We start from the raw sequence: 25,779 nt of genomic DNA on the forward strand, positions 1-25,779 counted from the left end.
GCAAGGCCTTGACTAGTTAAGCCAAATTCTAGAGTATTTGAGCTTGTGAAGAATAGTTTTTTAATGGAAATAAGGATCAGTATTGTTTTGCATGGAGCATGTCTAGTAATTTGTGTTTTAGTCTCACAAGATTTCAGATCCATATGTCAGCACAGGCATGAATTTCTATGTAAATTAATTTCATTGTGTTTCAGAAATGGATGATTAAGGCTTTTTAAGAGTACAAGATGCAAATATCAGACTTTTACTTGTAATTCTTAATTGTTCAAAGTGTGGTTTACAGTTCATATTGTCATTGGAGGTTACTCATAAATAAGATCCCTTTTCCCTGGATGTGCCAATAACCAGTTGTGGATCTTTGTTTCATGAATTTTAGAACCATCATTCGTAAAGTTTAACTATAAACCTTTGACTGTAGCATAGAAACCCAATTCTGATATTAATCCTGTACCCCAAATGCTGTGTGACTAATAAGTGCTATATATATCTGCTTCAGGTATACGGCAGTCAATGTTGTTTTTCGGCAACAAAACTTAGTATGTATATTTTATCAATGTAAAAATATTGATCCAACAATTGTATGGAAATATTCCTATAACTCATATATATTTGCAGATTTGAAAGCCTTTACTGTCAATAACTGATAAGAATTGAAGCACTGTTTTTTAAGAGTTTGATTCTCTATAGATAACGCATATTAATGGAGAATCAAATTGTGTGCACAGCAGATGACTGTGAATTCACTTACTAAATAAATTGAAAATATTTGAGTCATGTCTGCACAATTACTTACGGGGCACAGTGGTTTTGTGCGTGACACCCTTGTTCCATATTCCATCTTCAGAGTTGTCTTTCACTCCAAACTCATAAATTACGTTTGGTTTCAAATTGTCTATCACTGTTTCTGTGTTTGGGCAGAGATGGAAAAGCCACTTTTTGTTCTTTTCCTTCTCTCGGTAGCGAACTGTATAGAACCTATGAGGTAAAGAAAGCAAACATTATTTGTTTCATAAAATGCTAATGAGTAAATACATTGTTTCATTACAACATCACTTGAGTAATGTGTGTATAGGTGAACTTCCAGGGACTGAACTACAGACACTGCACTGACATTGCCAAGAGATATGCATAGAGTGCAAGAGAGCTTTTGCATTGCATGCTGACTGCTCCATTGACCTACAGTATACATCCTTCAGCTATATTGTGTCACAGTAATACTGGGAATCATGCCTGTGCATATTCTTCTAAGCACTTCATTAGTTGGTTTAAATAATAAATTCTGCCAATGCTGACCAGATTGATGAGAACCGTGAGCAGTTTCTTGGCATTAGAACAGGAAGAAAGAAAACTTAGGTGAGAGCAATTCAAGAGCTTGTTAAGAAAGAAATTATTTGAAAATGAAAATGTGTTTTGGTTTCTCTATCCCACATTCTGTTAAGACCAAAACGGTTAGCCAATGAATATGTTCTGTGTATAAAAATGCTTACAGTCTGCTGGAGCATTTTCATCCTTTGCAGAAAGCAATACTCAGCTAGGCCAACGGATCTTTGGAATCTCCATAGGATGTGTTAGAACCATACAACAAATTTCAATACTAACCAATTAAATTATGCAGCACGACCCATGTGGGCATACAGGAAAATCTCAGGTCAGGATTAAAGTTAAGGGGTTTATTACAAACTTAAGCTCAGAGTCATTAGACAATCCACAAGGCAGAGTTCTAAAAGTACAGTCACCAAGAGTTGACAAAGATGATGAAATCAATTCAGGCGAACTAACTTTAGAAGCAATAGGCACTCAACAAAGACAATGCAAAACATCAATAAGACAATTTGATGTGTATAAAACAAATGTTGCTCAGTTTTAACATGCACTAGGGCAGTTCAATCATCAAAGTTCAATTTAGTAGGCCCATGGAAACCCTACAGTTTAGCCAATTAAGGAAAAACATGCGGGGGCAGAACGCATGCTGGCAAAAGACAAAAAGGACAAAAAAGAATTTGGAAAACGGTAATCTTGGGCAACAAGTTACTAACTGGGGTGGGCAAAAGATAAGTAAAAAGGGAAAGTGTCAGCATGTCAGGAGCTTGGTCAAGAGTCTTCTGTAAGGTTCAGAAAGAAATCGTTAAGTTCCAGCAAGGCATTTCAAAGTAGCAGAGAGGAAAATACCTCTCCAAGGCTCACACCATGAGGGGCAAAAGGATTCCTCTCAGAGGTCCAGGGATTCCCATCTGATGGGTTCTGCTGGGGTCTGCTGGGATCTCTCTGACCAAACTCCTGCTCGGTTTTGCCATATTAAAGTTCATAAGGCAATCTGATTCAGCAAAGCAACAGTTAATTTGAGGTTGAAAGGACATCATCCAATATAATTCGACATATACAACTCTAGCATGAAACATCTACATGTGGTTTCCAAGTCTGTCATGAGAACAGTGTCCATCTGATTGAAGCAAATGTTTAAGTTTCTAATCTGCCATCCAGGATGTTCTATGATGTCTACATCCAAGGTAAGATTCTCACAACTGTCTATGTGTAAAACGATAGACATCTATTACCAAACTAGTCTTCTCATGGGAATGAAGTCTGAAAGAAAGGTACACGTTAGCAGGATGTCTTTATATGTTCTGCACAGTTAGGAAATACAAAGCCTAGCACGCCTTACTTAGGTGAAGCAAGTGAACTAAAACAACACATTAATGCATTCAAATAAACACATTTTCACTTGTAAACTAGGAATTCGGCATTAATATATATTCATTAGCATTCATGTTACAGTAACTTTAAATGAAATGACTGTCAATGCATTTCTGTAAATGTGACACAGAACTGCAGTTCTCTATTTTTGCACGTTTTTAAAACATTAGTTGTTAGAAATTCAATATTGTTTTGAAACAGCCTATTAGTTTATACTCTAAACTATAGCATAATGTCTGTTAAATCCTTCAAACATTTAAGTAAATTTAAATACCACCTATTGTTTAACTCATTCATCAAAACAAATGCACACTAAAATGGTTTCTCACTTTACAGTCAATCAATCAATCAAATCGATCTTTATTCGGATTTTACTCCATAAAAGATAAAACAATCTCATAAAAATAGTAAAAGTATACAGTAAAATACTTTGAGAAAACATTGCTGATAGATAAATAAATAAATAAATAAAAAAAAACCTTGCTACTACAGCTTGAGGAATTATTCATTCTCATACCGGAGATTTTCTAAGTATGACAGCTTTTTCCTTAGTTCTATGGCATTTAGGATACGTTTTATCACTGCATCACATTTCTCATTGGTATCCAGTTTACATAAGTAGTTAAATGCTTCTCTACAATAAAATAATTTGTTAGTAATAAATAAAGGTTTTAAAAATTGCTTCCTAACATCATGATCAAACTTACAAGATATAATAAAGTGCATTGTGGATTGTGCAAATTGTCCCACACAGGGGCACTTTGGTAGGCTTTTACTCCAAATCCTCACCTTTGGGAAAGCTACCAAAAAGTGCAACATTCTAAAGCGCATTCGAGTCAGATAAAATCTATCCTGAATGTTTACTACTTTCAGCAAATAATTAGGCATTACCTCGTTATTTTCAGTCATATAAAGTGCTACTGTTGACTTCCTACATTCTCTATTTTCTCTATCACAGACCCTCCATGCCATAAGTTGATTTTTCAATTATTTCTTGCTAAATTGAAGAATAATACCTGGATTGTCCAAAATTGGAACTAGATTTATGCCTTTCAAAAAATCTTTTAAATGCATGAACCATGGAATCCTATCCCAATATTATAGTGTAAGGCAATCTTCAATAATCTTTTGAGTAAAATGCGTCTCTTCTTTAGACCAAATACAATGCCAAGCCAACAACGCATTGGTGTATATTAGATCTTCCACATAATGGCAACCCAACTCCTTGTGTACCATAAATGTGGAGGCAGTATTTGGCACTGCAAGTAGTCTGCAAAAAAATGTGTTCTCTAGCACTTGTAATGAACGGATCTCGGGCATCGAGCCCCAAAGGGTAGAACCATACGTAATGCTGTTAATTGATTTACTTTTGGAGATTTGCAGCATTTCCCCAAGGGGTTTATTGCCAATTGTTTTTGAAAATCTAAAGACAGCCTCAGTTGTCCTAACATACTTCATCCTGATAATTTCTAGATGTTGCTTCCAATGACCCATATTAGAAAATTGTATACCCAGATATGTAAATCCATTCAACTCTTCACATTTATGGCCTTTGATAAAAAAAGCTTTCATCCTGACCTTTCCCTGTCCACAAGTCATTACAACAGTTTTGGTCATATTCAACAACATATCTCTTTCTTCTATGAATTCCACAAAGCCCTCGATTAACCGCTGCAACCCATTTGCAGTTCGTGACAGCAGTGCAGCATCATCTGCATATAAAAGGACTGGGATAGAACATTCTCCTATTTTAGGGGTATCGATTTCCATATTTTTTAAATGGGCATCTACTCCATTTATATAAAGGGAGAATAGAAGAGGCACAAAACACAGCCTTGACGTATTCCTCTCCTTATCCTGAAACCTGGGGTACACTTGCCATTTCTTCCATATCTCACCCGCGCTGTTAGATGATTATATAATTGTGCCAAGAAACTTATTATATCTAAGGGTGCGCCCATATCTGTTAAATCTTTCCACAGCTTAGCATGGTTCACCAAATCAAAAGCACTGCTAAGATCGGCAAAACAAAGGAACATATGACCCTTTCTTGCTATTGTGTATTTACTTATTATTAAATTAAGGTTTATACATTGTTCCAGAGTACCAACCCCAGGCCTGAATCCCAATTGAGCCTCTATGAGTATATGGTTTTTGGTTGCCCATAATTCTAATCTTTCTAGGAGTACTCTTCTCTAGCAATTTAACAGAGGTATCTAAAAGTGAGATCGTCCGATAGCATTTGGGGTCACCTCTATCTCCCTTTTTGAAAATAGGAACAATTATGCTTTCAGTCCAAGATGTTAAAATATATCCCTTTGTCACACTCAAAAAGACTTGGGTCAAAATAGGGCACCATAGATCGATGTATGTCAAGTAGGCATCTATTGGCACCCCGTCAGGGCCTGGTGCCTTCCCTTTTGAGCATCTTCCCATAGCAGATTTCACTTCCCCTATACTAACTGGTTTCAAGAAAGGTGGCTCTATCTCAATTATCCCCCTATTCGATGTGTGAGTAGTCAGATTATCTGGGTTAAAAATTGAGCCAAAATGTGAAAGGCATTCTGATAACGGAACGTGTACTGTTATTTGGGGTACATCATTATTTTTTAGGAATGGTTGATTAATTGTTTTCCAGAATAGAGTACTATCTTTTAATGTCGTTGCTTGCTCAAGATTAGCCCATGCCCTAGCTCTCAATTGTGCCTTCCTCGTCATTAGTGCATGCTTGTATTTAGAGCGTTTAATAATTACCTCTTCCCTATTTCTTGGTCGAGCCTGCAAGGCTTGTTTTAATTCCTGGCTTGCTAGTGAACAATTGTGACCAAACCACCCCACCTTTTCACTCTTTTTGTTCCTCAGTGTTCTCACTAGGCTTCCTGCAATGGCATTTCTAAGCTGGTTAAAGGATCCTAAGATCTCATTTGGGCTTTGGTTATATTCTGTAAATATAAAAATTTCTTGACAGTGTTGTGTCACAACTTTTTTCATCACATCTATTTAATTTACCCCAGTCCATTTAATTACAATACCATTTTCCCTTCTTATTCCTATATTCATTGCCAATCGTTCACCTATATTAAAGGGTTTAGCCAATCTCATAGTTAATAGCAAGGGATGATGATCACTATAGATGGTTGGCTCAATCTTCAGGGATTAGGCCATATCCATTTTACTCTTAGACATTAATATATGGTCAATTAGTGAGAAGTGTCCTCTTCCTATAAACGATGGAAGCTTCATTCCTTTAAACCCGTCTTGTTCCATCAGTTCTAAATCATATCTAAATAATATCTCATTCAGTGCAATTCCGTAATTGTTATGCAAAAAATGCGATTGTGCGCTCCCCCCATCGTCGACAAATCCACATGTCTTTCCTATAGTATTCTGGCATGTCCCAATATTGAAATCTCCAACCCATATTATTGTATAACTTGAAGTTATATAATTTACAAAAGTTTGTAAATCTTCCTGAAGAGTTGATGCCACTACTCTATTGGTGCCATCAAATTTGTTGTTGTAGTAATTTATTAAAACAATCCCTAAAATTCCATCTATCCGAAGATATAAAAACTGACAATAAGGGGAATCAAGGGAGGATTTCACCAATATATACGGTACCAATGTTGAGATCAGTATTGCCAATCCTCCCTTTGCCCTACCGCTAGGTGAGGCAGAAGCTGGGGTGGAGAATATGACATATCCTTCAATAAAAAAGGATCCCGTGTGCCATGTCTCTTGTAGGCAGATTATATGTGATGAGCTTATTATGGTCTGCCATTCCTTCTCAACCATTTTCATTTTTACTCCAGCTATATTCCACGACATGAGTATAATTAAGTCTCCTGCTAGGGGCTTCCCATCTGACTCAGCGTCACCATTACAACTTGAAAATTTTGGAATGGGGGCTACAGTAGTAGGTTGTATTTTCTCAGATAGCAAGATCTCTTTTCTACTCATGTCCTCCTGCTGTCAGTCCAAATCCTCCATGTTACTCAGGGGAGCGAATCGATTGGAACACTCTGGTTTGTTATACCTCTCCAAATTACTGGGTGTTTTTCATGTGGCCCCCATGTCTCTTGTGCCTGAGGTATTCATCATTCTGTAAAAATATCCTAAAGGAACGGCCATAATCTCTTTTCTCAGACTTTTACAGGCTCTATATCTTATATCCAAGTGAGCTAGTAGTTGACCCACAAAGCGAGGATTACGAAAATTAACCACGATGCAATCTCCCTCTTCTTCCTCCAAATATCCCACCCAATCAACTCTTCTTGCATATAAGATTTCACAACATAGTATATCTGGTGTACATATATTCCCTGCCATCCAGTGTACTACTTTGTTACGTAAATCTGTCCAGGTCTCAACGATGTTTGGTCCCAATTTGGGAAATTTTTAAAGAATGATTGTATATGGTGTAGCATCTGGCAGGAATTGTAATACCTCTTTCGCTGGTCTATCTCTAATTGGAGACTGGCATCTATGATTTCTATCCAATTGCTCCATATGATTGCTCATGGGTTCCTTAGACAGGGGAATTTCTTTCTGTATAGGGTGCTGATATTCTATACTTCTTTTTTTAGAATCTGCTTTCCCTGTCATTGCACTATTCCTTAAATCTACAGCCACTTGGCTCTCATTTGATATAGTGTCACAACCATGGGACAGATTTTTCGCTTTAGTCATTGAATTAACACTTACTTCTATCTTAGATATACGTTCTTTTATCTCATTGAATTCTAGGAATACTTTTGACTCTATCTGGTCTAGCTTGCCATGCAGTTTCTTGAAAAGGGTTTCCATACGTTTTTGTAAGGGGCCATCGTTTTCTGGTGATGGTGTTACTGCCTGACTACCATGCAATTCAGTTGTTACTTTGCTACCCTTAGAAAACTGTAGAGATGGTAGCATAAACTTAGATTTAGTAGTCTGACTGCTTCTTTTTTTCTTTGGTGGTGAAGGAATTTGGTCATCTGTACTGTTCAAGGAGTCAATTTCTTCTATTATATCTTTAGGTAATAAAGGGCCTAAGGAAAATCTAGGATCCACCCCAGTACATTTTTCCTTTGGGGATTTTAGTTCAGAGATTAAACCTACAGTCTCAGTGCTCACTTCAGTAATAGCCTCATGTAAGACATTTTTTGTTGCCACTAAACGTGCTTCAGCATTAATCATTTCTTCATTAATTTTCCCCATTGCATCTGTGAGATAATTAGTGATCGTATTAGCACCTCTCTGTTTTTTTTTATTAGTACCGTTCCCTATTTGGTTTTGCTTTCTTTTCCCCATTATGTGTGTTATGGATATGGGGTTACTATGTTGAACACTCTTATCTAGTCACGACAAAATATATGCAAATCACTAAACCGGATAGCAACAGAATGAGTCCAGCCCAACCTCCTCCGGGCTCTGGCAGGCACGACGCGGGAGCACGAAAGGAGCTATTAGAGGGCTCCTACCCCTGTGCCAGTAATTGCCAATTTTTTTTTAAAAAAAATATAAATATCAGGGGGGTGGCCCAGCCCAGCCTCTGTCAGGCGCTGACAGGTGCAGGACGGGCCCGCCCTTGGCCCGGGCTTCGCCCGGGCACCACCTGCGCACTTCCCGCGGGGCGGGAGCGCGAGTTAGTTTTTAAAGGGCTCCTGCCCTTGGTAGTGCAGCTGCCGCCTTCTCCCTTCTGACGCGCTTCCCGCAGGGCGGGAGCGCGAGTTAGTTAGTTTTTAAAGGACTCCTGCCCTTGGTAGTGCAGCCGCCACCTCCTCCCTTCTGGCGCGCTTCCCGCAGGGCGGGAGCGCAAGTTAGTTAGTTTTTAAAGGGCTCCTGCCCTTGGTAGTGCAGCCGCCGCCTCCTCCCTTCTGACTTTACAGTCAACTATTAGTACTTCGATTAACATAATGCATAGATTGCCACGTACAGTACTAAAGTTTCTGCTACATCACTATATAAGACTCTTTATGATTTTAATACATATGTTGAAAAGGAGAAGACATGTCACATTTTAATGCCCTAAATGCCCATATTAGCTATTTTTCCATGCTGCATGCATTATATTCTGTGAGTTTGTTGAGGTGGTATTTTAAGTAGACGGCAAACAACTGGCATCGTGTCCACAATGAAAACAAAATGCACCTTTATCCTGTGCAATCAGTCCAATTTAACTAGAAGCAAACCACTGGTTACAGAATGCGCTCATATGCTTAAAATTAGTGCTCGGTGAAATATCAATAATCCAATAATCAACACTTCCCTCCTGCCAACAAATCAATAAAATTAAACAGATACCTATCTAGGCTTCTGCAGGCTTTTCGCAGATTTAAAACCCATTCAATGAACATATAATGACCATCACACAAACCTTTATGATCTACCATCTTCACTATTGCAATATGTTTTATGTGAGACTGAATCTAGCTGTCACCAGTGCCCTGCAGAGAATATCAAGTGCTGCAGTCAGACTAGTCCTGGAACTAAGAATGGGAACGTATCTCTCAAACACTGCATCCCTCTCGCTGGCAACTTATCAAGACCTAAGTTCTCTTCAGTTATATGAACATAATACTCATAAGACAGTGCTACCAAAAGCCGGCATATTTGGACATCAAATTATCCATCTTTGTGTTAAGTCTTTTCAGCCAAACGCCAGTGATGCTCTCGCAGGGCCTGATTCACAAACGGCTTCCGCACTCATGGGGGAGGCCCTGCAGTCATGTCGGGACCTCCACAATGAGTAATTGCAGTACGGCAGTTCTGCCATTGTGGGGCCTCAGCCACAAGTGCGGAGATCTTTCTGAACCAAGCCCTTAATGTTCATGTTTATTTTGCTAGTGCTGCACACGCTGTAGAAATAAAAAGCTTCTAGGTGATGAAGAATTCAAATGGTATGTTTTGTGACTGTGGATACAGTAATAAGAACCAGCATGGTCCATATTGATTACGAATAGAGAGAAGGGTGGGTGAGGCAAAAAAGATAGCATATGAGAAACGTTTGTCAGGGGAAAAGAGGTCCAGATCATGTCCCAAGGGTGTAGAGCTGGCCACTGATTACATTGGCTGTGCTGAGAAGGGAATTGTTAAGCATATTATAAGAATATAGATTAGTAATAGGTAGATATCCACAATGTACATCATAGTAGAACATAGCCATCATAGTCAAAGTGCATTAGAAGTAACGCATTATTGGGAAGGGATGTGTATACTGTTAGGACAGATGGGTCTTGAGTCTTGTCTGAGCTGTATTAATGACTGTGCCTGGCAGATCTACCAAGGCACATTGTTCCAAAGGTGGGTGTCACCACATAGAACCATTGCCCTTTGTACTTATATCTAGTTTTAGGTGTGACAATGAGGCTCTCTTCTCCTGAGCATAGCATGAATGTTGGGATGTACTGCACAAAATCCCACCTAAGTAATATGGATGGTTGTTCCTTTTCTGCATAGACTCTGCCTTTAAACCCCCATAAAACAAGCATTACATGCTAAAATTGTGAATGTTCATTTCCAGCAACCCGTAGTCCCCAACTCAACTTAATACCTCTAGGGTATCAGTCACTCCAGAACTACCCCAGACACTTGTCATTCCTGCCACCAATAGCTCATTATAAGAACCCCTGGTACCTAATCAATTCTCACCAATGCTTATGCACAAATCTGTCTGAAATGTCACATAAATAGCAGAATGGGGGGTGTCGGCATGAAATAAATGATATTGTTGAACAACCAAACTTCTATGAAGTTATTGCCCTCAATTAATAATTTTAAAAACATTGATAAGTATGGTGACACAAAACATAAAAGCTCTTTCCTCAGATATCACTCCATACTCACTCCAAATCTTTCAAGAATACTACTGCTCTGTTGAACATTAGACTTCTTCAATTCTCCTTAAAATGAGTATCAACAATGAATTGATCATTACATGTATACACATACATTATCATAATGTTTTAATATTAAAGGAGATTTCACATATTCTAGTGGACTAGAGAATCTGCATATTGTCTCTCAACAAAAAAAGCTTCACATGTGCTCCATTAGATCTATGCAGTACTATTAAAATATCTGGAAAGGGAATTTGTGTGCAATTTAGTACTAGCACCAATTAGAAAATGTGCTTTCTCCAGCTTTTGCACATACAGTTACTATTGGCTTGTTCCTAGAAGTTATTGCTTATTCCAAATAGTATGATATGAAAGAAATTTTAATGCTCATACACCAGGTACAAATCTGTTTACTCATGCTGTACACCATCAGGCACAATAACACTCAGGACAAGGCAAAAAATATCTGTGCAGGGATGTATTTGCACTGACTGTATATGAGTGAAAGTAGGCAGTCACATTTTCTAGATTCCAATATATTTCTTCGGGGACCTACATTACCTATTTTGTAGGTTTGTACAAACATTGCAAATGATGCAAGGACCTGTTACGAATTAGATCAAACACAAATTTCATCCATTATCATTATTTGGTCTTATTGTCATAACTTTTATGTTTGAAAATAATTTTGTGAATATGCCTATGTGTTTTTAGGTGGTATTGAGGACCCCAAACACTTGGCTGGACTTCCTATGAAAGGAGACCTTCATTTGAATCCTGAGACAATTTGAACATCTAAGACCATGTTGAGCTTTTGATTGATTGATGCTGTTATATTTTTCCACCATATACAACAGTGCCTGTTACTTATCAGGAGGAAGAACTTTCATCAGTTTGTAAAGTGCAGGGCACCTGTGCAGTTCACATATGGAGATAGAGCATCGTAGAGCTCTAAGGAATGGCAGACACAGCAGAAAAGAAGGTTCAGGAACCTCTCCAGAAACACAATAACGGAAAGTTGCCTGTACTCAAAAGACCATGAAGGGGTAAAAAAACATTGAATGACACAATTTTGCGGGAATGTTTCATACATTCCCCTGGAGAAAAGTCATTAAAGAGTAGGACGGTCACTTGCAAACTTTGTGTGCAAACTTTAGGAAGAGGTCAGAGCCTTCTGTATTCCTTAGGCACTTTGACAATAAGATGTCACCTGACCTCAAAGTTCAAAGGGGAATATCGAAAGCTAGTGGAAATCCAGACAAAATGAAAGAGCAGGTACTACCTAGGCAGGAAACAGGAAGACCAGAATATGTTCCCGAAGAGAGGCTGCAGGAAATCTAAGAACATAAACAATAACCTGAGCATCTATGGACTTTATTGCATGGAGTGCAAAACTAACATCAGGTGCAGAGAGAAGAATCCCAAGGTTGTGACTTAGAAGATGAAAGACCAGTACAAGAAATTCCATCAATAGGAAAAATTGCTGAAAGTGTATGTGGCTGTTTGCCACCACCATTGCAAACAAACCTCAGTGAAATTATCTAAAAAACAAAATAAATGTTCTTTTGAAAATATAGTAAAAGAGCTTGTCACTATTAGGCCATAGGATCTTCACAGATGTCTGTGGTAGATTAGTTACAGGTCCTGTGGCCAATCCCTGCTGTTCACTGCTTTTCACCAGGTGCAGTGGGTGTTGCCTCCCCTTGGTGGGTTAGCTGCAGGGTTAGGTGAAAGGCAGGTTTCCGTGGCCATCCCTGTTTAGCGCTGCCAAACACTGGCTTCCCAGACAGGGCTGGGCACAGGCCCTGGCCAATGAGTGAGCCTGAAAGGGAACACCAATCTCCTGTACCAGGCTCCTGCAGGCGTAGGAGGTCCAGGAAAGTCTTGATTGAGGATCTCTGAGAAGGCTTGTCGTAAGCTGAGAATGGACATGATGACAAAAAAAGGTGGTTTCTGTGGGACCATTGTCAGGATTAGGGTAGGGAATTCTCTATTTCTTGAGTGGTGTACATGATAAGACTACCATCTCATTACCGCCTCCTCAGATCATTTCTGGATTTGGGACAATATGGCCTTCATTATGACCCTGGTGGACGGCGGTATTTTGGAGAAGAGTACTGCTGACAGGCTGGCGGTACTCTTCCCCAAAATATGACATTGGCGGTTTGGCCCAAGCCAAACCGCCAATGTACCACTTTGTCCGCCAGGGCGGTAACAGCCGCCGGGCTGGAGACTTCAGTCTCCAGCCAGGCGGCCGTCACTGTCCCACCCGGGGGATTATGACCTTGCCTACTGCCATGGTTTTCGTGGCTCCCTTATCGCCACAAAAACCATGGCTGTAGGCACTATCAGTGACAGGAAATCCTTTCCCTGTCACTGATAGGGGTCTCCTCCGCCCCCTCCCCCTCCCCAAAGTCCTCCCACTCCAGACCAACCACGACATACACACACATTTACGCACCATCATACACACATTTACTCATGCATGCATACATTCATTAACACACACATCCACACACACTTACATAGATACACGCACCCATGCATTCACACAACACAACATACACGCACACTCACAACCATGCATTCCACACGCCACACACCTGCATGCATGCACACACAAACATACACCCACACCCCCACACACACACTCAACACCCCCCTTCCCCTGTCGGAGCACCCAACTTACCTTTAGTGAGGGGTCCTCCAGCAGGAGACGGGACAGGGCGCTGCTGGCAGAAGCAGCGTCTGCCAGCAGAACACTGCCAGGCTGTATCATGTGTCATGGTACAGTCTGCAGCAGTCTACTGGCGCTGCTGCTGGCAGCAGCGCCACCTTACTGCCGTCCGCTACCATGACTGCAGCCAAAATTCCGCCATCCTTTTGGTGGGATTCCAGCTACGGTCATAATATGGCGGATGGTAGTTAGCCGAGGCGATGGTGATTTGGCGGCTGTCTCCACGCCGGTAGGCGGTCAATAGTGCCAATGTTATAATGAGGGCCTATGTATGGTATAAAAAAATACTCTGCCTCACTGCTGGGGGGAAAATGTTTGAAGGACTCCTTAACCACGTTTGTGGCTTATCTAGATTGTGTTTATTAATTGGGAAAGGATACCACTCTGCCAAATTAATAACCCAATTTCCAACATGTTAATATCAAACGTATATGTTCAATTAAATCTTGCAAAAGAGAGGCAGTTCTGTTCATAGCAGTCCAGCAATTGAACAGATGTTTTGTCAATATAACCTCGTTCTTAGCATGGCTCACTGTGTCTTTAGCCATTACATGTTCTCAGATAATTAACAAAAGGGGGGTCAGAGTCCACAATTCAACAAAATGTATGAAATGGTAAATAAATAAAAAAATCCCCCCCTTTTGTGCCCAGGACGTAACCATTACGTCCTGGGCACAGAGCCCAGAGGGAGCGCTGGCGCTCCCTCTGTGGGGTTGCCCCTACCCCTCCAACGCAGGGATTGAAGGGGAAGCCCTTCTCCTTCCACCCCAGACAGCCCCCCAACCCCCCACCCCCTGCGCGCGCTGACTATGACAGAGGCCTCCTCCCATTGCGCTGGAAGCTCAGCTTCCAGCACGATCGGAAGAGAAATGCTCAGCATTTTTCTTCCGATCGCGTGGAGGAGGCCTGAGAGGCTTTAAAGGGAAGGAAAGGAATTTCCTTCCTTTTGAAGTCTCTCTGAGCGTTTTAGCAGCCGGATTGCAAAGCAAAAAAAAAAAAGGGTTTTATTGGCCACATTTTGAGGTTTGCAAAGGATTCTGGGTAACAGAACCTGGTCAGAGCCCCACAAGTTACCCCATTTTGGATGCCCCTAGGTGTCTAGTTTTAAAAAATGCACTGGTTTGCTAGGTTTCCCCAGGTGCCGGCTGAGCTAGAGGTCACAATCCACAAGTAGGCACTTTGTGAAAAACACCTCTGTTTTCTGTGAAAAAATGTGATGTGTCCACGTTGTGTTTTGGGCCATTTCCTTTCGTGGGCGCTAGGCTTACCCACACAAGTGACGTACCATTTTTATCGGGAGACTTGGGGGAACACTGGGTGGAAGGAAATTTGTGGCTCCTCTCAGATTCCAGAACTTTCTGTCACCAAAATGAGAGGAAAAAGTGTTTTTTTGGCCAAATTTGAGGTTTGTAAAGGATTCTGGGTAACAGAACTTGGTCAGAGACCCACAAGTCACCCCATTTTGGATTCCCCTAGGTGTCTAGATTTCGGAAATGTGCTGGTGTGCCAGGTTTCCCCAGATGCCGGCTGAGTTAGAGGCCACGATCCACAGGTAGGCACTTTGTAAAAAACACCTCTGTTTTCTGTGAAAAAATGTGATGTGTCCACGTTGTGTTTTGGGCCATTTCCTTTCGTGGGTGCTAGGCCTACCCACAGAAGTGAGGTACCATTTTTATCGAGAGACTTCGGGGAACGCTTGGTAGAAGGAAATTTGTAGCTCCTCTCAAATTCCAGAACTTTCTCTCACCGAAATGAGAGGAAAAGGTGTTTTTTTGGCCACATTTTGAGGTTTGCAAAGGATTCTGAGTAACAGAACCTGATCAGAGACCCACAAGTCACCCCATTTTGGATTCCCCTAGGTGTCTAGTTTTCATAAATGCACTGGTTTGCTAGGTTTCCCCAGGTGCCGGCTGAGCTAGAGGCCACAATCCACAGGTAGGCACTTTGTAAAAAACATCTATGTTTTCTGTGAAAAAATGTGATCTGTCCACGTTGTGTTTTGGGCCATTTCCTTTTGTGGGCGCTAGGCCTACCCACACAAGTGAGATACCATTTTTATCGGGAGACTAGGGGGAACGCTGGGTGGGAGGAAATTTGTGGCTCCCCTCAGATTCCAGGACTTTCTGTCGCCGGAATGAGAGGAAAAAGTGTTTTTTTGGCCAAATTTCAAGGATTGCAAAGGATTCTGGGTAACAGAACCTGGTCAGAGCCCCACAAGTCACCCTATCTTGGATTCCCCTAGGTGTCTAGTTTTCAAAACTGTGCAGGTTTGCTAGGTTTCCCTAGGTACCGGCTGAGGTAGAGGCCAAAATCCACAGCTAGGCACTTTGCAAAAAACAGCTCTGTTTTCTTTGTGAAAATGTGATGTGTCCACATTGTGTTTTGGGGCATTTCCTGACGTGGGTGCTAGGCCTATCCACGCAAGTGAGGTACCATTTTTATCGGGAGACTTGGGGGAACACAGAATAGCAAAACAAGTGTTATTGCCCCTTGTCTTTCTCTATATATTTTCCTTCCAAATGTAAGACAGTGTGTAAAAAAGACGTCTATTTGAGAAATGCCCTGTAATTCACATGCTAGTATGGGCACCCCGGAATTGAGAGATGTGCAAATAACCACTGCTTCTCAACACTTTGGGCCTGATTCTGACCCTGGCGGTCTATGACCGCCAGGGTGGAGGCCGGGGGTAGCACCGCCAACAGGCTGGCGGTGCTACATGGGCAATTCTGACCACGGCGGGAAAGCCCCTGCCCCTGCCCAAAAGAATCCTCCATGGCGGCGCTGCAAGCAGCGCCACCATGGGGATTCCGACCCCCTTCCCGCCAGCCAGGTTCTGGCGGTTTTAACCGCCAGAACCTGGCTGGCGGGAACGGGTGTCTTGGGGCCCCTGGGGGCCCCTGCAGTGCCCATGCCAATGGCATGGGCACTGCAGGGGCCCCCTAACAGGGCCCCACAAAGATTTTCAGTGTCTGCATAGCAGACACTGAAAATCGCGACGGGTGCAACTGCACCCGTCGCACCCCAGCAAATCCGCCGGCTCCATTCGGAGCCGGCTTCATCTTTGCTGGGGCTTTCCCGCTGGGCCGGCGGGCGATCTTTTGAAGATCGCCCGCCGGCCCAGCGGGAAAGTTAAAATGGTCCCCGCGGTCATTTGACCGCGGGGCGGTGTTTGGGCGGTTTCCGCCCGGCGGGCGGTGCCCGCCGCCCTCAGGGGACGGAATGACCCCCTTTATCTTGTGGCCATTTTGGAAATACAAAGGTTTTCCTGATACCTATTTTCACTTTTTATATTTCAGCAAATGAATTGCTGCATACCCGGTATAGACTAAAAACCCATGGCAAGGTGCAGCTCATTTATTGGTTCTGGGCACCTGGGGTTCTAAATGAACCTACAAACCCTATATATCCCCGCAACCAGAAGAGTCCAGCGGATGTAACTGTATATTGCTTTCAAAAATCTGACTTTGCAGGAAAAAGTTACAGAGTAAAACGTGGAGAAAAATGGCTGTTTATTTCACCTCAATTTCAATATATTTTTTTTCAGCTGTTATTTTCTGTAGGAAACACTTGTAGGATCTACACAAATGACCCCTTGCTGAATTCAGAATTTTGTCTACTTTCAGAAATATTTAGCTTTCTGGGATCCAGCATTGGTTTCTCACCCATTTTGGTCACTAACTGGAAGGAGGCTGAAAGCACAAAAAATAGTACAAATGGGGTATGTCCCAGTAAAATGTCCAAATTGTATTGAAAAATGGGGTTTTCTAATTCAAGTCTGCCTGTTCCTGAAAGCTGGGAAGATGGTGATTTTGCCACCACAAACCCTTTGTTGATGCCATTTTCAGGGAAAAAACCACGATCCGCCTTCTGCAGCCCTTTTTTCCCATTTAAAAAAAAAAAAAAGTCTGGGTACCTCTAGAATCCCTAGGATGTTGGGAAAAAAGGACGCAAATTTGGCGTGGGTAGCTTATGTGAACAAAATGTTATGAGGGCCTAAGCGTGAACTGCCCCAAATAGCCGAAAAAGGGCTCGGCACAGGAGGGGAAAAGGCCTGGCAGCGAAGGGGTTAAAACAACATAGTGGTTTAAGGACGTCAATGACATCTGAAGAAAAACAAAATGGTTAAAAATGGTGTAACTTTTGGATAAAGTGTAGATAAATAACAGATGCCCAGTCCTGAGGAAGATCTTTTAATTACTTCTACATTGCCACATGTGTAATTCCTGTACAGTCAGATATTGTTAGTCTCTCACTGATGTATGAGCTAAAGACTGAGGGACATATTTATTGAAAAGTGGTGCATCATCCATGATGCATCACTTTTCAAGTGCCCCATTGCGTTCCCCTAATCCATCTGTACACCGTATTTACAAAAAATATGGCGCACCATGGCGGTGGTATACACATTAGTGTCATACTTTGTGGCCCTAGCATGGTGCTTTGCTCGATTAACGTTATAAATTATGGCTCTAATGCAGCAAAGCTCAGGGAGGCCTATAATTTTCAATGGTAGCATCATTTTAATGCCTACCTTAGGCAGACATTAATAATGACCCTAAAAATGGCACAGTGAAATCTAGTAAGTTTCACTGTGCCATTTTTCTGAGCCTCTACGTAGGAATGCCCACCTTGCAAACATTATGGTGCAGGCATAATGTAGCCCAAGTGTTTACAAAGTGGCGCAATGCTTTTATTGCACCACTTTGTAAATATTTTATGTGGGAAATACCACCTTAATGCCACATTTACTTAGAAAAAGACGCAAATGTGGCGCCAATGTGGCGCAAGGTGGAGCTAGGGCTATCATAAATATGCCCCTGAGTTTTCAGTTTAAAAGAAAGCATCACCATTCTTGCCCACTTTGCACTTTACCATATACCAACCGCATTATTAATCTCTAGAAAATTAATTTTCTTTATTGTTATGTTTGGCAGTTTGTTGTGTTTTCTCTTGACAGTGTTTATTGTGAATGCATAGTGCATTAAGGGCCAGATGAATCGCAATTAGGTAATCGCAAATCCATACGTTCAAAACTCCACTGAGTTACATTTGCGATTCCCAGTGGGTCCCAAATAGACCTACCTCATCAATATTTATTAGGTATCTCGATTTGCGACCCACTGGGAATCGCAAATCAGGATGGGAATGGTAGCCCGCTGGGGTTATTAGACCACCATGCCTGTGATTGCTTTTAAATAAAGCAATCTTTTTTTAAAATTTAACCTGTTTTCCTCAAAGGAAAACAGGATGCATTTAAAAAAAGAAAATCAAACGTTTTCGTTTCACTTTTTAAGAGCAGGATTTTACATACATTCACAAAGAGGAAGGAGTCCCTTGGGGACCCCTTCAGAATTGCGTCTGGGTTACTACCAATTTGAAATTGGTGGTAGTCTGCAAATGTTTTGTAACCGCATTTCGGTCGCAAAGCATTCAATCATACCACTGGTATTCAGTTTAGGAAGGGACACCAAAAACATGTCATTTGCAAATATCTAATCGCAATGCCAAATTGCGATTCGGTAACAGGTTACTGAATCGCAATTTTGCATTTGAACATACCAGACAGCTTTTTATTGGTAATTAATGGCCCGATTCTATGAATTGGACTGTTTGCGACCACTAAAAAGCTTTGAATATCTGGTCCTATCTGTTTTAAGGAGGTAATCCCTATTGGTAATCAACTTTAAAAGAGTTACTGTGCACAATTTATATAGATTGCTTGAGTAACTGAAGTCTTTAAAGGCCTTTTCAAATGTTATAAAGTGTTAGCATGCTGGTAGCGATCTGGAATTCGTATAATTTGGAAACATATATTGTGAGGTATCTAATAAGTCCTCTTTAGCTCAGCCTTTGATAACGTTAACAGAAATAAGCTCTGGGCTGAGCTGGGGCCCATGAGAGTAGATGTGATTCTGATCACCTTTTTGAGAGACCTCCACACTGGCCTAACAGATGTGGTTAGATATGGGACTGATGGGGAATGCACTCAGCACTTTACTTTTAAAAAAGAGTGTGCAACAGGGTTGTATCCTCGCTCCAGTCATATTTATAATATACATCAAGCGTTTGGAAAGGGTGTTAATCCAATAGTGGCCTAGATGTTTCCAGAGTAGATAGTAGACCTATTCCTGTGCTCCTATATGCCGACAACACAGTATTAATTTTTCACACAGCCAGAAGCCTCCCGCAGCTTTTAGGGATGGTATGGACCTGTACACAGATTTTTAAAAAATCACATTTCATAGTGGTTTTTCCCAGGGTCATATCTTAGGAAAATGTTTCCAACCTGGGGATTTTACTAAATTCCAGCCTTAGCTGGCAGCCACTGATCAATAAAAATGTAGGGAATCTAAAGAGGACTATTTCTTACTTCTGGCTTGAATGATTTTGATAAGTCACCTTAGGTGCGGGCCCTTAAAACTAATGATAGATGTTTATAAGGCCAAATGTATCCCTAATGTTACATTTGGGAGTGAGATCTGGGGTTATTCACCTATTGATAACATTCAGGTAATGGAAAACATGTTCTTGAGTGAACTTTTGTCCTTGGAACAGGGCACACCAGCTGAAATTATATATGAAGAGCTGGGCATGAATTTTGTCACAGATTTTATTCAACTTCATCCACTTCTACTTTAGTGCTTCATTAGATACAAGGAGGAGTTGGATTTACACAGATTAATTCTCTGGGATTGTTTGTCCTTGGATAATGTACTTCAAGTCAAGTCAAAATACCTTTATTCGGCTTATCAAAAACCCATGAAAGTATACAAAAAAAAAAATACTCAGTTAAAAATCATACAGAATTCAGTTTTGCGGTTTGTTCAGTAGGCCTCAACCAAAGTAATCTGACCAATACTTAAAATATATATCTGATACCAAGGACTCTATTAAAGGTCATCCGGTTAATTCACTATAGATACGACATTCATTAAGCACTATGTCAATAAAATACATTCATATCATAAAATTACAAACATGCTAAATGAAACATCAAAATCCCTCTAAAGTGTTTGGACATATGTTAGACCTGACAGCCTTAGGGTGGTCACCCCTAACTTTTTGCCTGCCTTCCTCCACTTTGTGGACACTGTTTTTGCTGGCTTTTAGACTCTGCGCACTTTACCACTGCTAACCAGTGCTAAAGTGCATATGCTCTCTCCCTTAAAACATGGTAACCTTGAATCATACCTTATTGGACTATTAATTTACTTATAAGTCCCTAGTAATGTGCTCTCTATGTGCATAGGGCCGGTAGATTAAATGCTACTAGTGGGCCTGCAGCACTGGTTGTGCCACCCACTTAAGTAGCTCATTTTCCTTGTCTCAGGCCTGCCATTGCAAGGCCTGTGTGTGCAGTTTCACTGTCACCTCGACTTGGCATCTAAAAGTACTTGCAAGCCTAAAACCTCCCCTTTCTCCACATATAAGTCACCTCTAATGTGTACCCTAGGTAACCCCTAGAGCAGGGTGCTGTGTGGGTGAAAAGGCAGGACATGTACCTGTGTAGTTTACATGTCCTGGTAGTGTAAAACTCCTAAATTCGTTTTTGCACTACTGTGAGGCCTGCTCCCTTCATAGGCTAACATTGGGGCTGCCCTCATACAGTATTGAAGTGGTAGCTGCTGATCTGAAAGGAGTAGGAAGGTCATATTTCGTATGGCCAGAATGGTAATCTAAAATCCTGCTGACTGGTGAAGTTGAATTTAATGTTACTATTCTAGAAATGCCACTTTTAGAAAGTGAGCATTTCTTTGCACTTAAATCTTTCTGTGCCTTACAATCCACGTCTGGCTGGGCTTAGTTGACAGTTCCTTGTGCATTCACTCAGACACACCCCAAACACAGAGTACTCAGCCTCACTTGCATACATCTGCATTTTGAATGGGTCTTCCTGGGCTGGGAGGGTGGAGGGCCTGCTCTCGCACAAAGGACTGCCACACCCCGTACTGGGATCCTGGCAGACAGGATTGAACTGAAAGGGGACCTTGTGCACTTCTTAGCCACTCTTTGAAGTCTCCCCCACTTCAAAGGAACATTTGGGTATAAAACAGGGCCTCTGCCATACCTCACAGACACTTGCTGGAGAAGAAACCTGAACCAGAAACTACATCCTGCCAAGAAGAACTGCCTGGCTGCTCAGAGGACTCACCTGTCTGCTTTCTACAAAGGACTGCTGCCTTGCTGTTGGCCTGCTGCCTTGCTGAACTCTTGTCTGGCTGTGAAAGTGCTCTCCAAGGGCTTGGATAGAGCTTGCCCCCTGTTCCCTGAAGTCTCAGGACCAAAAAGACTTCTCTTTTTCACTTGGACGCTCCGTGCGCCGAAAATTTCGACGCACAGCTTGTTCCGCGGTGAGAAAAACGCCGCACACCAACGCTGATCGACGCGCCGCCTTCGGGACGACTGGAACTTCGACGCACGGCTTCACGAGGACAACGCCGCCCGACCTCTGGAGGAGAAATCGACGCGACGCCTGCCGTGAGATCGTAATTTCGACACGCAGCCCCGCAGAACGACGCGCAGCCGGAAAACAAGCAGGAAAATCCACGCACAGACCCGGGACATCTGGTAATCCCCGCAATCCACAGAAAGAGACTGTCCGCGCGCCGGAAAACGACACACGACTTCCCCGCGTGAAAAATAACGACGCAAGACCGTGTGTGCTGGGGAGAAATCGACGCACACACCCTTTTTCCACGTATCCCTTCTTCTGTGGCCCTCTGAGGAGATTTTCCACTCCAAACCAGGTACTTTGTGCTTGAAAGAGACTTTGTTTGCTTTTTAAAGACTTAAGACATTTTTATATCACTTTCCAGTGATATCTCTACAAATTCACATTGCAACTTTATTTGTTTTGACCTACAATTATCCTGATAAATATTATATATTTTTCTAAACACTGTGTGGTGTATTTTTGTGGTGCTATATGGTGGTATTGTATGATTTATTGCACAAATACTTTACACATTGCCTTTTAAGTTAAGCCTGACTGCTTGTGCCAAGCTACCAGAGGGTGGGCACAGGATAATCTTGGATTGTGTGTGACTTACCCTGACTAGAGTGAGGGCTTTTGCTTGGACAGGGGGTAACCTGACTGCCAACCAAAAACCCCATTTCTAACATTGGTGATCAGCGGTGAGGATAGGACTTGTATTTGTGCAGTGATATACAGTAGCTAAGTATTTCACTACCTACCCACAGTTGAAGGTCAACTTGATTTTTATCTCTTTTTGCAAATTCGTTTTTTCCTGACAATTTTCAAAAACTAAATCCTCACTCAACATGTCTCTGACTGGGTCTCAGATAGGAGACTTTGACCTAGTACTGTTGGATACATATACGGTCAAACAACTAAAAGGATTCTGCAGGGCAATGAGGGTACCCACCCAAGGGGCCTCCAAAAAAGAGGACTTTCAAGTGGCGCTGAGGGCCTGGGCAGAAGTCCATTTAGAAGAGGATGAGGAGGAAGAGGAGCCAGAAAATGGCCCCTCAGAGGATTTGCCACTATCTGTGGATGGTGTTACCACTGCAAATGTGGCCCTTTCCAGACCAGGGAGCAGTGTCTCTGTGCAAAGCCTGACCGCAGAGGAAAGGAGAGAGGAAAGGGAGTTCCAATTGCAAATGGCAAAACTGAAAATTGAGGCTTAACAGGAGGAAAGAAGGGCAGAGAGAGAAGCCAAGCAAGCTGAGGCTGAAAGAGCAGCCAAACAGATTGAAGCTGAAAGAGCTGAAGCTGCAGCTGAGAGAGCCTTGGCTGAAAAGAAACTGTTATTGGCTCATGAACTGAGTCTCAAGGAGCTGGATCTCAAGGCAAAGCAGTCTGAATCCAGCAATAATGGTGGCAGCATACTGACAGTACCTGCTGGAGAAAAGAAGGTTCATATACCCAAAAATGTGGTGCCCAGTTTTGTGGTGGGAGATGACATAGATAAATGGTTAGCTGGTTATGAAGTTTCACTAAGGGCTCATGAGGTTCCTGAAGGGCAATGGGGGGTAGCTATGTGGGGTTATGTACCGCCATTGGGGAGGGACACACTTCTCACATTGGATCAACCTGATCAAAACACATACCCACTTCAGAAAGCCACTTTACTTGCCAAGTTTGGGCTGACCCCTGAGGGATACCGTCAGAGGTTCAGGGACAGCACCAAACACACCACACAAACATGGGTAGATTTCTTTGACTTCTCCAGTAAGGCACTGAATGGATGGGTGTGGGGCAACAAAGTAGATGATTATAAAGGTTTATATGACTTGATTCTGAGAAAGCATATGCTTAATACTACTTATACAGAGTTGCGCCAGCACTTAGTGGATAGTAAGCTGACTGATCCCAGGAAGCTTGCTGAGGAGGCGGACCTCTGGGTTAGCACCAGAGTGTCCAAGAAGGTACCTGGGGGGGACACCCACAAAGGTGGTCAGGGTTCCCAACAGAAGAAAGAGGGGGGAGATAAACTTACAGATAAGGAACTCTCCAAAGGCCCCCAAAAGAATTCCCAGGGAGGGGGTGGCAACCCTTCCTTTTCCAGATTTGGGAAAAAAACAGGGACATATGATAGGTCAGGAAAATCCAACCCCAAATGCATGGAGTGTTACCAGTATGGTCACTATAAAGGCGACCCCCAGTGCTCCAAGAGAGCACCGTCCACTACCGGACAGACATCTGGGTTGACTAGTGTAGCGCTTGGGGGGGAGATAGACCCAGATAGCTTTGGGGAACAGGTAGAGATTTCCCTAGTGTCCCTGGGAGAAGGAGAAATGGTGCCCAAAGCCCACATGCCCCAAAATACTTCCAAGTACAGGCAGTGGGTCACCATTGATGGGCAGAAGGTGGAGGCTCTGCGTGACACGGGATCCAGTATGACTACTATCAAGAGTCAGCTGGTGTCAACAGAGCAGATAGTCCCTAATACATTCCACCAGGTCATAGTTGCTGACAATCGTGAAAGTCACCTACCAGTGGCTCTGGTTCCCTTTGAGTGGGGGGGGTCTCTGGTACTCTGAAAGTAGCTGTGAGTCCTGCCATGCCTGTAGATTGCCTGTTAGGCAATGATCTTGAGCATACTGCTTGGAAAGAAGTGGAGCTCAGGTCTCACCTGGAGATGTTAGGGTTACCTGAGTGGGTCTGCATGACCACACGGTCCATGGCTGACCGAGAGGGAAGTCAGGGGCGTCTGGAGCCTGGAACAATGGCCCAGAGAGCTGCCAAGAGGAGGGGCAAGGGGCGCGGGAAACCGGCCCCAGACGTTCCCGCAGTAGCTGACGGGGTTCCTGAGGAGGAGGCTCCCAAGCCAACTGGGGAAGACATTGCCACCCTAGGTGACCTACCTGAGCTTGCTGGCAAGTTGAGGGTGGACCCACCAGGGAGGAATTCTGCAAGGCGCAGAAAGAATGCCCCACTCTGGAAGGTCTGAGGAAACAAGCCTCAGACCAGGCAGCAGGTGAAGCCTCTGGCGATCACCACATATATTGGGAGAATGATCTCCTCTACAGTGAGCCTAAGGTTCCGGCCTTTGGGGCAGCGTGTACGCTGGTGGTCCCCCAGTGTTACTGAACCTTCCTACTGGGTCTGGCTCACGACATTCCCCTGGCAGGACATTTGGGCAAGGCAAGACCTTTGACAGGCTTGTCACCCACTTTTATTGACCCAGAATGAGGACAAACTCAGATAAGTTCTGCAGATCTTGTCCTACCTGCCAGGCCAGTGGTAAAGAAGGAAAAAGGGTTAAAACTCCCCTGATTCCACTTCCTGTCGTTGGCACCCCCTTTGAAAGGGTGGGCATCAACATTGTTGGTCCATTGGACCCCAAAACTGCCTTAGGCAACAGGTTCATCCTGGTTTTGGTGGACCATGCCACCTGTTACTCAGAGGCAATCCCTCTGAGGACTGTAACTGCACCGGTGGTGACCAGAACTCTGATGGGGATATTTACCCGTGTGGGATTCCCCAAGGAGATAGTGTCTGACAGAGGCACTAACTTCATGTCTGCATACATGAAGTCTCTGTGGGATGCGTGTGGTGTAACCTACAAGTTCACCACACCCTATCACCCCCAGTCTAATGGTCTTGTGGAGAGATTCAACAAGACCTTGAAAGGCATGATCGGTGGCCTCCCTGAGGCCATGAGGCGTAAGTGGGACGTCCTCTTACCATGCCTTCTCTTTGCTTACAGAGAGGTCCCCCAGAGGGGGGTAGGGTTCAGTCCCTTTGAGCTTCTCTATGGGTACCCTGTCAGGGGACCCTTAAGCATTGTCAAGGAGGGGTTGGAGAAAGCTCCAAAGGCACCCCCTCAGGACGTGGTCAGCTACATGTTGGCCCTCCGCAACCAGATGACCCGCTTCTGGAAAGAGGCCCAAAGTAACCTTGAGGCCAGTCAAGAGGTAATGAAACGCTGGTATGACCAGAAGGCCACACTAGTAGAGTTTCAACATGGAGACAAAGTGTGGGTAATGGAGCCAGTAGAGCCTAGAGCTCTCCAGGACCGCTGGACTGGCCATTTTAAGTAAAGGAGCGGAAAGGGGAGGCCA

General features: G+C 42.9%; 1 protein-coding gene across 16 annotated transcripts in view; it reads right to left on the bottom strand.

Moving 5' to 3' along the window:
- ABI3BP (ABI family member 3 binding protein) overlaps positions 1-25,779 on the bottom strand; it is a 2,083,720-nt gene that overhangs the window by 1,285,666 nt on the left and 772,275 nt on the right. For all 16 annotated transcript variants that reach the window (XM_069204834.1, XM_069204837.1, XM_069204832.1 and 13 more), the window contains exon 5: positions 794-975. In XM_069204834.1, coding sequence (XP_069060935.1) covers positions 794-975 — 182 coding nt within the window. The remainder of the gene's footprint in view (positions 1-793; positions 976-25,779) is intronic.

Source organism: Pleurodeles waltl, chromosome 8 (genome assembly GCF_031143425.1).
Source record: "Pleurodeles waltl isolate 20211129_DDA chromosome 8, aPleWal1.hap1.20221129, whole genome shotgun sequence".
Classification (NCBI taxonomy): domain Eukaryota; kingdom Metazoa; phylum Chordata; class Amphibia; order Caudata; family Salamandridae; genus Pleurodeles; species Pleurodeles waltl.